At 44.6% G+C, this 13,877-nt stretch overlaps 1 protein-coding gene across 2 annotated transcripts in view; it reads right to left on the reverse strand.

The window, feature by feature from the left end:
• Positions 1 to 13,155, reverse strand: part of ACOX2 (acyl-CoA oxidase 2) — an 89,191-nt gene extending 76,036 nt beyond the window's left edge. The window contains exons 1-5 of one of the 2 annotated variants that reach the window (XM_040359091.1): positions 13,060 to 13,155; positions 12,729 to 12,910; positions 8,998 to 9,160; positions 2,625 to 2,776; positions 1,026 to 1,133 (exon numbers count right to left, since the gene is read on the reverse strand). In XM_040359091.1, coding sequence (XP_040215025.1) covers positions 1,026 to 1,133; positions 2,625 to 2,776; positions 8,998 to 9,160; positions 12,729 to 12,873 — 568 coding nt within the window. In that variant the 5' untranslated portion in view covers positions 12,874 to 12,910; positions 13,060 to 13,155. The other variant, XM_040359092.1, reaches the window with a different exon arrangement.
• Positions 13,156 to 13,877: the final 722 nt, after the last annotated feature.

Genomic DNA, 13,877 nt, shown 5'->3' on the forward strand with positions numbered 1-13,877 from the left:
TTTCTGCAAAAAAAATGACCAACATTTTTGAAAAAAAAAAATGTTGTTTCTGTTATAAAACATTGTAAATAAGTAAGTTTTCTCCTTCACTGATGGGCACTGATGGTACTGCACTGACGGGCACTGATAAGGCGGCACTGATGTGCACAGATGAGGTGGCATTGATGGGCACTAATATGCGGCACTGATGGGCGGCACGGATGGGCACTGATAGGCAGCATGGATCGGCTTGGATAGGCGCCACGGATCGGATGGGCACGGATAGGCGGCACGGATGGGCACTGATAGGCGGCACGGATGGGCACTATCGTATGTGTTGTACTAATGGATGCCAATCAGTGCCAAACAATGCCTGCCAATCAGTGATGCCCATTGTAGGCACTGATTGGCATCCATTGCGGCACTGATTGGCATCCATTTTTTGTGTCGTCATCCCTGGTGGTCTAGGGTGGCATACCTTTTTTGCATCCCTGGTGGTCCAGTGGGCATCCCTGGTGGTCCAGTGGGCATCCTCGGGGGGGGGGGGGGCTGTGCTGATAATCGATCAGCACAAACCCCCCCTGTCACAGGAAAAGCCGATCGGCTCTCCTCTACTCTCGTCTCACAGACGCGAGTGAGGAAAAGCCGATTACCGGCTTTTCCTGTTTACATCGTGATCAGCCGTGATTGGACACGGCTGATCACGTGGTAAAGAGTCTTCATGAGAGACTCTTTACCTTGATCGGTGTTGCGGGGTGTCAGACTGACACCCTGCAACAACGATCGCCGCGATGCGCGCCCCCGTGGGCGCGCAGCGGCTCAAAATCCTGAGGACGTCATATGACGTCCACTCAGGATTTTACAACCACTTTGCCGACGTCAATTTGTCATTGGCGGGCGGCAAGTGGTTACATTTGCATAAACACGCATAAATGCGGAGTACCTTAGGCACATTTTTTACTCTACTCAGGATCTTGTAGCTCTGCAAGAACCTTCATTTTCATAAGTCGCTGCAAGCAGTAAAACAGTATAAAGCGTATACTTACACTCTCCTGGCCACCATTTTGTTGCTGTAATAGTTGGAGTGTCAATAATAAATTCCTGGGTTGTGCGATCAAAGGTGGAAGTTGTTTCTAAACCTCGAAGATAAGTGCCTGAAACAGATTAACAAGCTAGGTGAATGAACTTGGATATTTGGCTTTTAACACACATATAAGGTTGAATAAACATGGAAATGGTTGTCAAGCTTATCAGCTAAAAATCCTGTTGAGACCTTAAAGTGGAAGTAAAACCTACTATTGTTTTCATCCAAGGAAGCGGCCATCTTGGCCTCTGTTTGGTCTTCAATTGCCATGATGCTGTACATGTGATCAGTTATGACACCAGCCATTGTATCTTTGGCAGTTTGGTTGAAAGCACAACCAATGTGACAGTTACATTCCCAACACATGCCAGGAATCTTTTTTAAGCTGTTAAAATTGATGGGGTTGTCCTCTTCTCGATACCCAACTCATGGGAATTTAGATACTGGCAGTTGAGGCATGCCTATGGGGCCCAATTCCCGGAAACAATAACCTTGGAGTCGGACTCCGTGGAGCCTCTTTTGATCTCCAGTACTATGGGGAACCCCTCTCCTCTCTGTACCTATACTTGACGGTAGCACATGACATCAAACTGACCCAATCCCTAGACAAATGGAAGACAGATATACAGACTCTTGACAACGAGGGGTGGGAGGACTGTGTCTCCACTGTTATCCCATCGGTCATAGCAGCAAAAGACAGGTTCATACAACTCAAATTTCTCCACAGGGCCTACTACACCCCACAGAGACTAGCCCGCATATACCGCCACCGTGACCCGTTGTGTCCCAGGTGTAGACAGGAGGTAGGCTCGTTCTGGCACATGGTCTGGTCATGCCCCAAACTCCAACCTTACTGGAAGGCGGTTGTTGACATCCCAAGTAGCGTCTGTGGAACGCGGGTCCCGCTCAACCCACTGACCCTTCTATTGAGCCACCTGGAGGAGGTGAAGGGTGACAGGTACACTAAGCTCTGTCTGACGTTCTCCCTGTTCTATGCCAGAAGGGAAATCCTCCTTAGATGGAAGTCGAGGATCCCCCCACAAGGAAATCTTGGTGCCATTCCATAAACTCGGTCCTGCCCCTCTATAGACTTACCTATCAGAGAAGACAGTGTCCAGCGAATTTTGACAAGGTATGGTCACTTGGCCAGGATGGATTGATGCCAATGGCTGTAATAACTGTAGCGGAATACGGGGCCAGCCACCCAACACTGGAATTGGAAGTGGAGATCACTGGAGTAGTGGCGTTTACTTCATTGACTTCCAGTTTCCAGGGGCATCGACCAGCTATGGTATACAATATACATATACCATGCTTAAAATGTTTTCGTCTGCCACAAGGATTACAGGAACACTCTTTTGTGTACTGCACAACAGATGTACATGTTGAGTGGAGGAGGGGTGCTAGCCGTGCTCTCTCTGCGTATAGTCAGATTTAGATCTTACAAATGACTACAGATGATGATAAAAGTGCTAGATATTTTTGATATTTTTCCACAGAGACAAATACAGAATTATTATGATAAAACATTAGATAAAGTAATCCATCTGTAGTAGCATACCATGCCCCAGCTCAGTCTGAGCGTAGGTTCCTAAAATTTGGTAGTTGTTGGCAAGTGGCAGCCATTTGGCTATTTGCTCTTCTGTACCCAGCGCAGTGAGAGATCGTATAAAGACGCCATGGATGTTAAGCGAGTACTCTCCGCTGAGGGTCCTGAGAAAGAAAAAAAAAAAAAAGGAAAAAAAAAAGAAAACCAATGTGAGCAACCAAGTTCTTGGAAAATTGCCTGAAATAAGAACAGGATGTATGCAGTTTTAGCAAACATTTAACTACTCAGGCACATGACAGTGTGGCACCCATGAGACAACAGCAAGCACAAGAAAAAGGAGATTGGAAAATCATGTCAGTTTTTTCCCCCCGATAACGTAATTTATGCATTGAGATTAATCTAATCATCATCTATCTATACACACACCCCCTGAAACTCATATTATATGGATTCATTACACACATAGTGATATATTTCTAGCATTTCTTGCTTTTCATTTTGACGATTATGTCTTACAGCTAGTGAAAACCCAAAATTCAGTATTACCAGAAAATTGTAATATACCGTATGTGAAAAAGTTCAATATTGTAGACTCAAGGGAGTATATTTACTAAAGCTATAGAGGGCAAAATAAGTCACAATTCTGCAGAGAAACCAATCAGCTTCCAGGTTTCTATTGCTAAAGCCGAGGTTAGAAACCTAACCTCGACTAAACAAGCCGAGGGTAGAAGCGGATTGGTTTCTTTGCAGAATTGTAACTAATTAACGTATTTATGGGCGTATAACGCACACTTTTTCCCCCTGAAAATAGGGGGAAAATCACGGGTGCGCGTTATACGCCGATCCCTGCCGTCTCCGAGTGAAGAGGAGGAACGAGTGCCGCTGAATTACAGAGCCGCGATCTACTGTGTACCGGGCGCTCCGTCACTCACAGTCTAGCCTCCTGGCCCCGCATTGGGCAACTGTCTGTCATATGAGCAGGGCCGGGAGGCGAGGCTGTGAGTGACGGAGCGCCCGGTACACAGAAGATCGCGGCTCTGTAATTCAGCGGCACTCGTTCCTCCTCTTCCCTTAGAGACAGCAGGGATCTGACACTGGCGAGGCTGCAATGATGGCAATGTTTCCAAGGTCAGTGTTTCCGGAGCAGTAAGGGGGGGGTTATATATCACTTGTGGTCTAATTCAGCGGCACTTGTTCCTCCTCTTCCCTCAGAGAGAGCAGGGATCTGACACTGGCGAGGCTGCAATGATGGGGGGGTTCAAAGTTCTTTATTTAAAAAGTTTTTTTCCTTAAACTTCCCTCCTAAAATTGGGGTGCGCGTTATACGCCGATAAATATGGTATACCATCTCCAGCTTTAGTAAATAAACCCCACGGTGTCACACTCTAATCAGCCATCTAACTAAAGGAAGAGGGTAAAGCCCTGTACACACAATCGGTTTGTCCAATGAAAACAGACCGATGGACTGTTTTTATCGGACAAGCCGATCGTGTGTGGGCCCCATCGGTGTGTTTTCCATCAGTGAAAAAAAAATAGAACATGTTTTAAATTTTTCCTTTGGATGAAAAACCGATAGAGAAAAAAAAAAATGATCGCCTGTGTGGAAGTCCATCGGTCAAAAATCCATGCATTCTCAGAATCAAGTCGACGCATTTACATCACCACGTTTTGGCACGGTCGGATTTTTGACTGATGGTGTGTAGGCAAGACTGATGAAAGTCAGCTTCATCGGATGTCCGATGAAAAAATCTATCGGATTAGATTCCATCAGATATCCGATCGCGTGTACGAGGCTTTAGTCACAAAAGGTCATTGCTAAAGAAGCTGGCTGTTCACAGAGTGCTGTATCCAAGCATATTAAATGGAAAGTTGAGTCGAAGGAAAAAGTGTGGTCGAAAAAGGTGCACAAGCATCTGGGAAAGCTGCAGCCTTGAGAGGATTGTGAAGCAAAGGCCATTAAGAATTTGGGGGAGATTCACAAGGAGTGGACTACGGCTGGTGTCAGTGCTTCAAGATCCACCCAGACGTATCCGGGATTTGGGCTACAACTGTTGCATTCCTTTTGTCAAGCGACTCCTGAACCAGAGAATGTCAGAAGCATCTTACCTGGGCTAAGGAGAAAAAGGACTTTGAATGTTGTTCAGTGGTCCAAAGCCCTCTTTTCGGGTGAAAGTAAATTTTGCATTTCATTTGGAAATCCAGGCCCCAGAGTTTGGAGGAGGAGTGGAGAGGCACAGAATCCAAGTTGCATGAGGTCCAGTGTGAAGTTTCTACAGTTCATGATGATTTGGGGAGTCACATCATCTGCTGGTGTTGATCCACTGTGTTTTATCAAGTCCAAAGTCAGTGCAGCCTTCTACCAGGAAATTCTAGAGCACTTCATGCTATCACTGACTGACCAGCAAACTCACCTGACCTATACCCCATAGAAAATCTGTAGGGTACTACTGTCAAGAGGAAAATGAGATACCGGAACCAACATTGCAGATGAGCTGAAGGCCGCTATCAAAGCAACCTGGGCTTCCATACCACCTCAGCAGTGCCACAGGCTGATAGTCTCAATGCCACTCCACATTGATGCAGTAATTCATGAAAAAGGAGGCAGTGATGTTTGTAACTGTGCAGCAGCAGCATATTGGCATGATAAGTTTGTAATTTTTTGGAATATCTCTTCAGTAAATAGATTTCAGCATTGGAGAATTTGTGCTGTCTTTATCTAAATATCGATGGACAAACTGGGTGCCCACCCTGACACTGCTCTAACAACATAAAAATGAAACACCAATCGTTTATATATATATATATATATATATATATATATATATATATATATATATATATATATATATATATATATATATATATATATATATATATTATACACACACATACATACACATAGTGCTTTGAAAAAGTATTCACACCCCTTTAAATTTTCCACATTTTGTCATGTTACAACCAAAAACGTAAATGTATTTTATTACGATTTTATGTGATAGACCAACACAAAGTAGCACATAATTGCGAAGTGGAAGAAAAATAATAAATGGTTTTCCATATTTTTTACAAATAAATATCTGAAAAAAGTGTGGTGTGCATTTCTATTAGAGTTGTCCCGATACCACTTTTTTAAGACCGAGTACTCCTCTGTGTATACTACAAGTGCAGTCACAGCCGAGATTTGTCAGAGCCGCGGCTGGGTCCCGAGTGTGTCGACGGACCCCCACCCCCCGCAAAGCCAGACTTCAGCCTGTGTGTCACTGCCTCCCTGTCACCGCCATGCCGCCTGCTGTCTCCACGATGTCCTCTTCAGTCGCGGAAGGGGAGCACCGGCCCGACACATCCCCCCCCCCCCCCAGCGTGTGCTGCCCGCCCCCTCTACAGCCAAACTCCGCCTGCACTCCCCCCGCCCTCTCCTGCCTTCCCCAGACACCAACTCCTCTCCGGACACTCATAAATAATATAAACATATATTTATATTACTCATACATAAAAAAAAAAAAAAAAAGTATCGGGGAAGCATCGGGAGCATTTGCACGAGTACAAGTACTTGCGCAAATGCTCTGTATCGGTCCCGATACCGATACTAGTATCGGTATTGGGACAACCCTAATTTGTATAGAGCTTTCTTTACTCGGATACCCCTAACTAAAATCTAGTAGAACCAAATGCCTTTATAAGTCACCTAATTAGTAAATAGAGTCCACCTGTGGTATAGCCAGGAATATTAACCTCCCTGGCGGTATGATTAGTTCAGATTTTAGGTGCTGAAAGCGGTACCATTATTTTGCATGGAAATTTGGCGTTTTGTATTGTAGGCCTGTAATTCTTAGGACTTAAATCTGTCCAAACAAGAGTCTAGTAGACATCTCGGGTATGATAAAGTTTGAAAAACAAAATCATAAATTATAATATAATAAATAACTATAAATAATTATAACAAAATTATTCAATAATGTAATCAAAATCACTGAAATTTTCTCAGTTGCAGAATTGTCGCTGTCATTACTTTTATTTTTTTAAGACGAATTTCCCCACAAATCGCTATCGCTCAATTCTGCAAGTGATTATAATTTATTATCGCTGTTTTCTAGCTGGTCTAAAACCACTTTTGACATAAAGGGACACTTTTTGGTTACAATCTCCAGTTTGCAGGCAGAAAGAACAGTTTTTATTATATAAAAGTACATGCAGGACACTGGGCAGACCACTAGGGACAAGGGGGGTGTGTATTTTTTTCATACAGTACTGTAATATATAAGATTACAGTCTGTATGTACTGTGTTTATTTACTTTTTTGAATTTGGCGCCGATCTCCGCCCCCGTGCGTCGTAACGTCGCAGGGAACGGAGCTCAGCGGCACACAGGCACTGTGTGAATCGAGCGAGGACACCGCTCGATCACACAGCGGAGAGGCATCGCAGGATCCAGGGACAAGGTAAGTAATTCCCTGCCTGTGGACACTGCAAGGCGATCCCGAGTCTGGCTTGGGGTTACCGCTATTGGTTCTGAAATTCCACCCCGAGCCAGACTCGGGAATACCGCCAGGGGGGTTAATAGCCAAATTGTATGAAAAATGAAGACAACCAATCAGTGGTGGGATATTTAAGGGGGGTCAAACAATTCACCCAAGGCTCCAGGTTTGGGTGGGGTCACAAGCACCCCCAGTCGGTCAATGAGCCCTGCACTTACCCCCAGGTGGCGGATTCATCCTCTGCGTCTCTTCCAGCAGGCTCTACATCTCCTCTTTGTTGTCCAGTAGGATTGCCAGGCGTTTTGGCCAATCGGCAAACGGGTATCATGACCCGCTTCCTGATTGGCGGGGAGGAGATTAAAGTGTGAAAATAGCGCCCCGAGCCCACCCTGCCAAAACTGTGAGCATGTGGACTTAAGCTGGCAGAGGAGTGTCAAAACAATGCCATGGGCCTTGGCCATGAAAACATGATCAATATAGAGATTTGAGGGTGGAGTGGGCTAAATTTGCTTAGGGAAGTGTGGAAAAAGGGTAAGGAAACTTTGTATGAAATCTTTAATGAGATAATCATGAGGGCTGACAATGCTAATTATTCCTTCTGAAAAAGTTGGTTACCAGGCCATCATGATAATGCTTTGGCTTCTATAAGTTGTGTCACTGACCTGAGACAAGTATAAAGATAAGGAATTATGACACCTATCTGTTAATTATTTACAGCATGCATGTCTTGGATGAATGGCTACAAATGTGTTAATGCAAGATGCAGCAGGACCTTACATTTAGGCCGACCGGTCTCTGTTGAGCCATGTTCTTTCCATTTGGTTATGATAGATTTGATGGTGCTCCTAGGGATCATCAAAGATTTGGATATTTTTTTCTTTTATAACCTAACCCTGACTTGTACTTCTCAACAACATTGTCCCTTACTTGTTTGGAGAGTTCCTTGGTCTTCATGGCAGTTAGTGGTACCTCTTGCTTAGGTGTAGCAGCCCCTGGGACCTTTTAAAAAAGGTGTGTCTATGTAATGACAGATCATGTGACACTTAGGCCTTGTACACACGACCGAACATGTCCACTGAAACTGGTCCGACCGTGTGTAGGGCCTAGCGGACAGTTTTCCGGCCTAGCGGACAGGTTTCCAGCGGACAAAAGTTTCTTAGCATGCTAAGAAACTTGTTCGCTGGAAACATGTCCGTCGGACATGTCCGATGGTTAGTACGACTCATCGGACATGTCCGCTGGTTATGACGTAAAACCAGCGGCCCGAAATCCCGCGCATGCGTCGAATTGATTCGACGCATGCGTGGAAGCATTGAACTTCCGTGTTAGAGAACGTTGGTATCTTCTACGTCACCGCGTTCTCTGTCCGCGGAGATTTTGGTCTGATGGTGTGTACATACATCAGACCAAAACCTCCCAGCAGACATGTCCGATGAAAACGGTCAGCGGACCGTTTTCATCGGACATGTTCGGTCGTGTGTACAAGGCCTTAGATTGCACACAGGTGGACATCATTTCACTAATTATGTGACTTCTGAAGGTAATTGGTTACAACAGAGCTTTTTATGGGCTTACTAATAAAGGGGGGTGAATACATATGCACATGCCAATTATCAGTTTTTTATTTCTGAAAAATAGTTTTATGTATTTCTTTTTCTAATTTTACTTCACCAACTTAGACTCTTATATGTGATGAATCAGAACATGATTCAGATAAAAAAAAACATTGAACCAAAGGCTGTAATGTAACAAAATAGGTAGAAAGCCAAGGGGGTGAATACTTTTGCAAGTCACTGTATTTCGAGGGTTCTTCTGTGTCAAAAAGTTTGAGAAAGACTGCTCTATATAATAGAAGCTTGCAGATGAAGGAACGGGTTTATTCAGAAACCCGTCATCAGCTATTAAAATTACCTGAGGGCATATTCCATCTCGCGTCCATTGTCTTCCCATCCCAACGTCTTCGCTTTCTTCTTCAGATGGAAAATATTCTGGACAGCTCCTTCATATCTCTCTGATTGGGTCTTGAAGTACAGGTTCTCAAGGCTGAACACTGGGTCCTTCTGAATGGTGATCACTTGAGAGACAGAGGACAAATTATTGCTTTTTAGATATCTTTAGTGGTATATCAAACCATGCACACCAGCTTACTATAAGAACATCCCTACCACCACCTTACAATGCCCACAGATACAGAAAAATTATCCCACTAGACCTTCTCTGACAATAACTGGATATATAAATGCTACAACTGAAAATACATATTTGAGGACCACTTTGGTGAGTGAATCCTAATGCCGCGTACACACGAAAAATGAGAAAAATGGTCGTGTTAAACGGTCGTGTGTAGGCTCCAGAGCATTTTTCTCAACGAGAAAAATGGGCATTACAAATTTAGAACCTGATCTATTTTTTCTCATCGTTTTTCACGTCGTGAAAAACGGTCGTGTGTAGAGAAAGACGACGACGTGAAAAACGGCGAGAAAAATTAGAGCAGTCCAATGCTGGGACGTGTTCTGTCTATCTGATACAGGCACGGGGTCAGGAGGCGGGCTGTGTGTAACCACGAGCGGAGAGGAGGCAATTGCAATGTAAAGTCAGCTGTTACAGCGGGCTATCGGCTCTGTAATTCCGTGGCTTTTCTCTTCCCCAGGGTGATCGATGGGAGAACGGCTCCCGCATGCCGGCGGTACCCGCGCTCCCCCCCCCCACTCCCAGCTTCTCTTCCCCTGGGGCGATCCTCTGCACAGGTGAGCAGAGGCTACAATGGTGGGCACAGTGAGTAAAGACTGCAATGGTGGGCACAGTGAGTAAAGACTGCAATGGTGGGCACAGTGAGTAAAGACTGCAATGGTGGGCACAGTGAGTAAAGACTGCCATGGTGGGCACAGTGAGTAAAGACTGCCATTGTGGGCACAGTGAGTAAAGACTGCCATGGTGGGCACAGTCAGTAAAAGCTGCAATGGTGGGCACAGTCAGTAAAAGCCGCAATGGTGGGCACAGTCAGTAAAAGCCGCAATGGTGGGCACAGTGAGCAGAGGCCGCAATGGTGGGCACAGTGAGAAGAGGCCGCAATGGTGGGCACAGTGAGAAGAGGCCGCAATGGTGGGCACAGGTGTGCAGAGGCCGCAATGGTGGGCACAGTGAGCAGAGGCCCCAATGGTGGGCACAGGTGTGGCTGCACTGATAAAGTTTGTAACTTAATTCTGCATAAAACATGTAAGTGTCATTTCATGAGATAATTTATGAGGGTGTGTTTAGGGGCGGAATTAGGGGTGGTGCAGGGTAGGGATTGGTTGGGTCAACTGGTGGCGAGTAACCCTTAAGGCCTGGCTAGTAGCTCAGGACTTGAAATTGTGAGCCCTGTGTGTATGTATATATATATAGAAATACAAGTGCATTCGGACAGCACAGTGGTGTAGTGGTTAGCACTCTCGCCTAGCAGTAAAAAGAGTCTCTGGTTCGAATTCCAGCCAGGACACTACCTGCCTGGAGTTTGCATGTTCTCCTTGTGCCTGCGTGGGTTTCCTCCCACACTCCAAAGACATGCTGGTAGGTTAATTGGCTTCTGTCTAAATTGGCCCCAGTATATGAATGTGAGTTAGGGACCTTAGATTGTAAGCTCCTTGAGGGTAGGGACCGATGTGAATGTACAATGTATATGTAAAGTGCTGCGTAAATTGACGGCGCTGTATACAGTAAGTAAAGTTGAGCTCCGGCGTGTTCGCATGGTACACGTGCAGAGCCCGCCAGGAAGTCTGCACGGCGCTGCGCTAATCACAGCCAGGGAGACATTTCCCGATCTCTGCAGCCGAGCATTCGGGAAATGTCTCCCTGGCATGTGATTAGCAAAGCGCTGTGCAGACTTCCTGGCGAGCTCTGCACGTGTACCATGCGAACACGCCGGAGCTCATCCTTAACAGTAAGTACCTAAATAATAATTCAGACATGTGCATGCACAAGTGTTGATTTACTAAATCTGGTGCAGCTGTACATGGTAGCCAATCAGCCTCTAACTTGTTCAGTTAAAGCGGAGGTTCACACAAAAACGGAACCTCCGCTTTTCGGAACCATTCCCCCCTCCGGTGTCACATTTGGCACCTTTCAGGGGGGAAGGGGTGCAGATACCTGTATAATACAGGTATTTGCACCCACTTCCAGGCATAGATATCTACGGATAATCTACGCCACTCCCTGCCCCCCCCCCCTGCTGTCTTCTGGGAGATAGAAGACAAGAGGGGCCATTTCGATTGCGCAGCGCGACTCGCGCATTTGCATTAGGGAACCGGAAAGCAAAGCCACAAGGCTTTATTTCCCTATTCCTTAAGCGAAGATGGCGGCGGCAGCACACGTCGGCCTCGGGTGCCAACATCGTGGGCGCGCTGGACAGGTAAGCGTCCATATTTTAAAAGTCAGCAGCCGCAGTATTTGTACCTGCTGGCTTTGACCACTTCCGGACCGCCGCATGTATATGTACGTCGGCAGAATGGCACGGACAGGCACATTGGCGTACCTGTACGTCCCTGCCTAGATGTGGGTCGGGGGTCCGATCGGGACCCCCCCGGTAAATGCGGCGGTTCCCGTGGCTTCAGGAGCGATCCAGGACGAGGGTGCGGCTATTCATTTCTAGCTGCCCCCTCGCGATCACTCCCCGGAGCTGAAGAACGGGGAGAGCCGTATGTAAACACGGCTTCCCCGTGCTTCACTGTGGCGGCTGCATCGATCGAGTGATCCCTTTTATAGGGAGACTCCATCGATGACGTCAGTCCTACAGCCACACCCCCCTACAGTTGAGAACACACACTAGGTGAACCCTAACTCCTACAGCGCCCCCTGTGGTTAACTCCCAAACTGCAACTGTCATTTTCACAATAAACAATGCAATTTAAATGCATTTTTTGCTGTGAAAATGACAATGGTCCCAAAAATGTGTAAAAATTGTCCGAAGTGTCCGCCATAATGTCGCAGTCACGAAAAAAAATCGCTGATCGCCGCCATTAGTAGTAAAAAAATAAAAAATAATAAAAATATCCCCTATTTTGTAAACGCTATAAATTTTGTGCAAACCAATCGATAAACGCTTATTGCGATTTTTTTTACCAAAAATAGGTAGAAGAATACGTATCGGCCTAAACTGAGGAAAAAAAAATGTTATATATGTTTTTGGGGGATATTTATTATAGCAAAAAGTAAAAAATATTGCATTTTTTTCAAAATTGTCGCTCTATTTTTGTTTATAGCGCAAAAAATAAAAACCGCAGAGGTGATCAAATACCACCAAAAGAAAGCTCTATTTGTGGGGAAAAAAGGACGCCAATTTTGTTTGGGAGCCACGTCGTACGACCGCGCAATTGTCTGTTAAAGCGACGCAGTGCCAAATTGTAAAAACCCCTTGGGTCATTTAGCAGCATATTGGTCCAGTCCTTAAGTGGTTAAGGTTTGACAATAAAACCTGGAAGCTGATTGGTTTCTGTGCAGAGCTACACTAAAGTTTGCACCAACCTCAGTGAAGTATATTTGCCGTTACATAAGCAGGCAGCTGTAAAGGAACTACAAGTACCAGCATGCCCAATGCTAGCATATGCAGTTCCTCTAAGCTGCTAAAATAATCCCCATGCATAGACCCGGTATATGTCACCACTTACCCACTGATCTCCTGCGTTGGGTCTCCTCTGCCCCTCCATCCAGGAGGTTAGTGAGGGTCTCCACATTGAAGGAGGGGGACAACCTCTCACTGGCCAGGTCAGGATTGACATCTTTCCCAGCAGCGCTGACTTTCCACCAGGCCATTGTCCCCAATCAGACTTCGCTCCTGTGTGTGTGCAGCCTGCAAGAAGAATAGACGTAAATTGGTTGTCACTGAAAGCACATATAAAGGCTGGAGGGTTGTCACTTAGCTCGGTCACCCCTCCCAGCGAGGACTCTGATCTCAGATGGGTGATTAGACCTCTGGACTAAGCAGACTGAAAAGTTCACCTTTCTCCCATATGACAGCAACCGGTCTGCCCCAAGGGCTTCTGGGAGCGCTCAGCCTGACTGTGTCTGAACCAATCTCAAGGAGGCTTGTGTCTGCCTGGAGGTTGGATCAGCTTCTGTTAACTCCTGTCAGGCCGGTTTGTGTATAATGCAGATTGCAGAATGAAGCTGGTTTAGCTGGAAGGAAAAAGGAGATTTGGTGCAGACAGGCAGTACAAGGCAGTGCTGAGGTTAGCAGGATGGCAGGGCTACAAGTCTTTAAAAAGAAATCGATGTCTGTAAAAAAAAAAAAAGTAAAAAAAAAAAGTATTAAAAAAAAAGAATAATAAGTTATAAAAGTATCAAAAGGTAAAAAGTATAAAACAATATAAAAGTATTTAAAAGTAAAAAAAAATGTATAAATCAATATAAAAGTATTAAAGTGTAAAAAGTATAAAACAATATAACAGTATTACAAAGTAAAAAAAAAAAATGTATAAATTAATATAAAGGTATTAAAGTATAAAAAGTATAAAACGATATAAAAGTATTTAAAAGTAAAAACAAGTATAAATCAATATAAAGGTATTAAAGTATAAAAAGTATAAATCAATATAAAAGTATTAAAAAGTAAAAAAAAAAAAAAAAATGTATAAATCAATATAAAGGTATTAAAGTATAAAAAAGTATAAAACAATATAAAAGTATTAAAAAGTTAAAGTATAAAAAAAAAGTATAAAGTATGTTTTCTTGTTCCTAACTACACTGCCCAGTGCCCATTCGAAAGAACGATACAAGTACACAAATTTACGTACAGACAAAGAAACGGATTTACAAAA

Source organism: Rana temporaria, chromosome 7 (assembly GCF_905171775.1).
Source record: "Rana temporaria chromosome 7, aRanTem1.1, whole genome shotgun sequence".
Classification (NCBI taxonomy): Eukaryota; Metazoa; Chordata; class Amphibia; order Anura; family Ranidae; genus Rana; species Rana temporaria.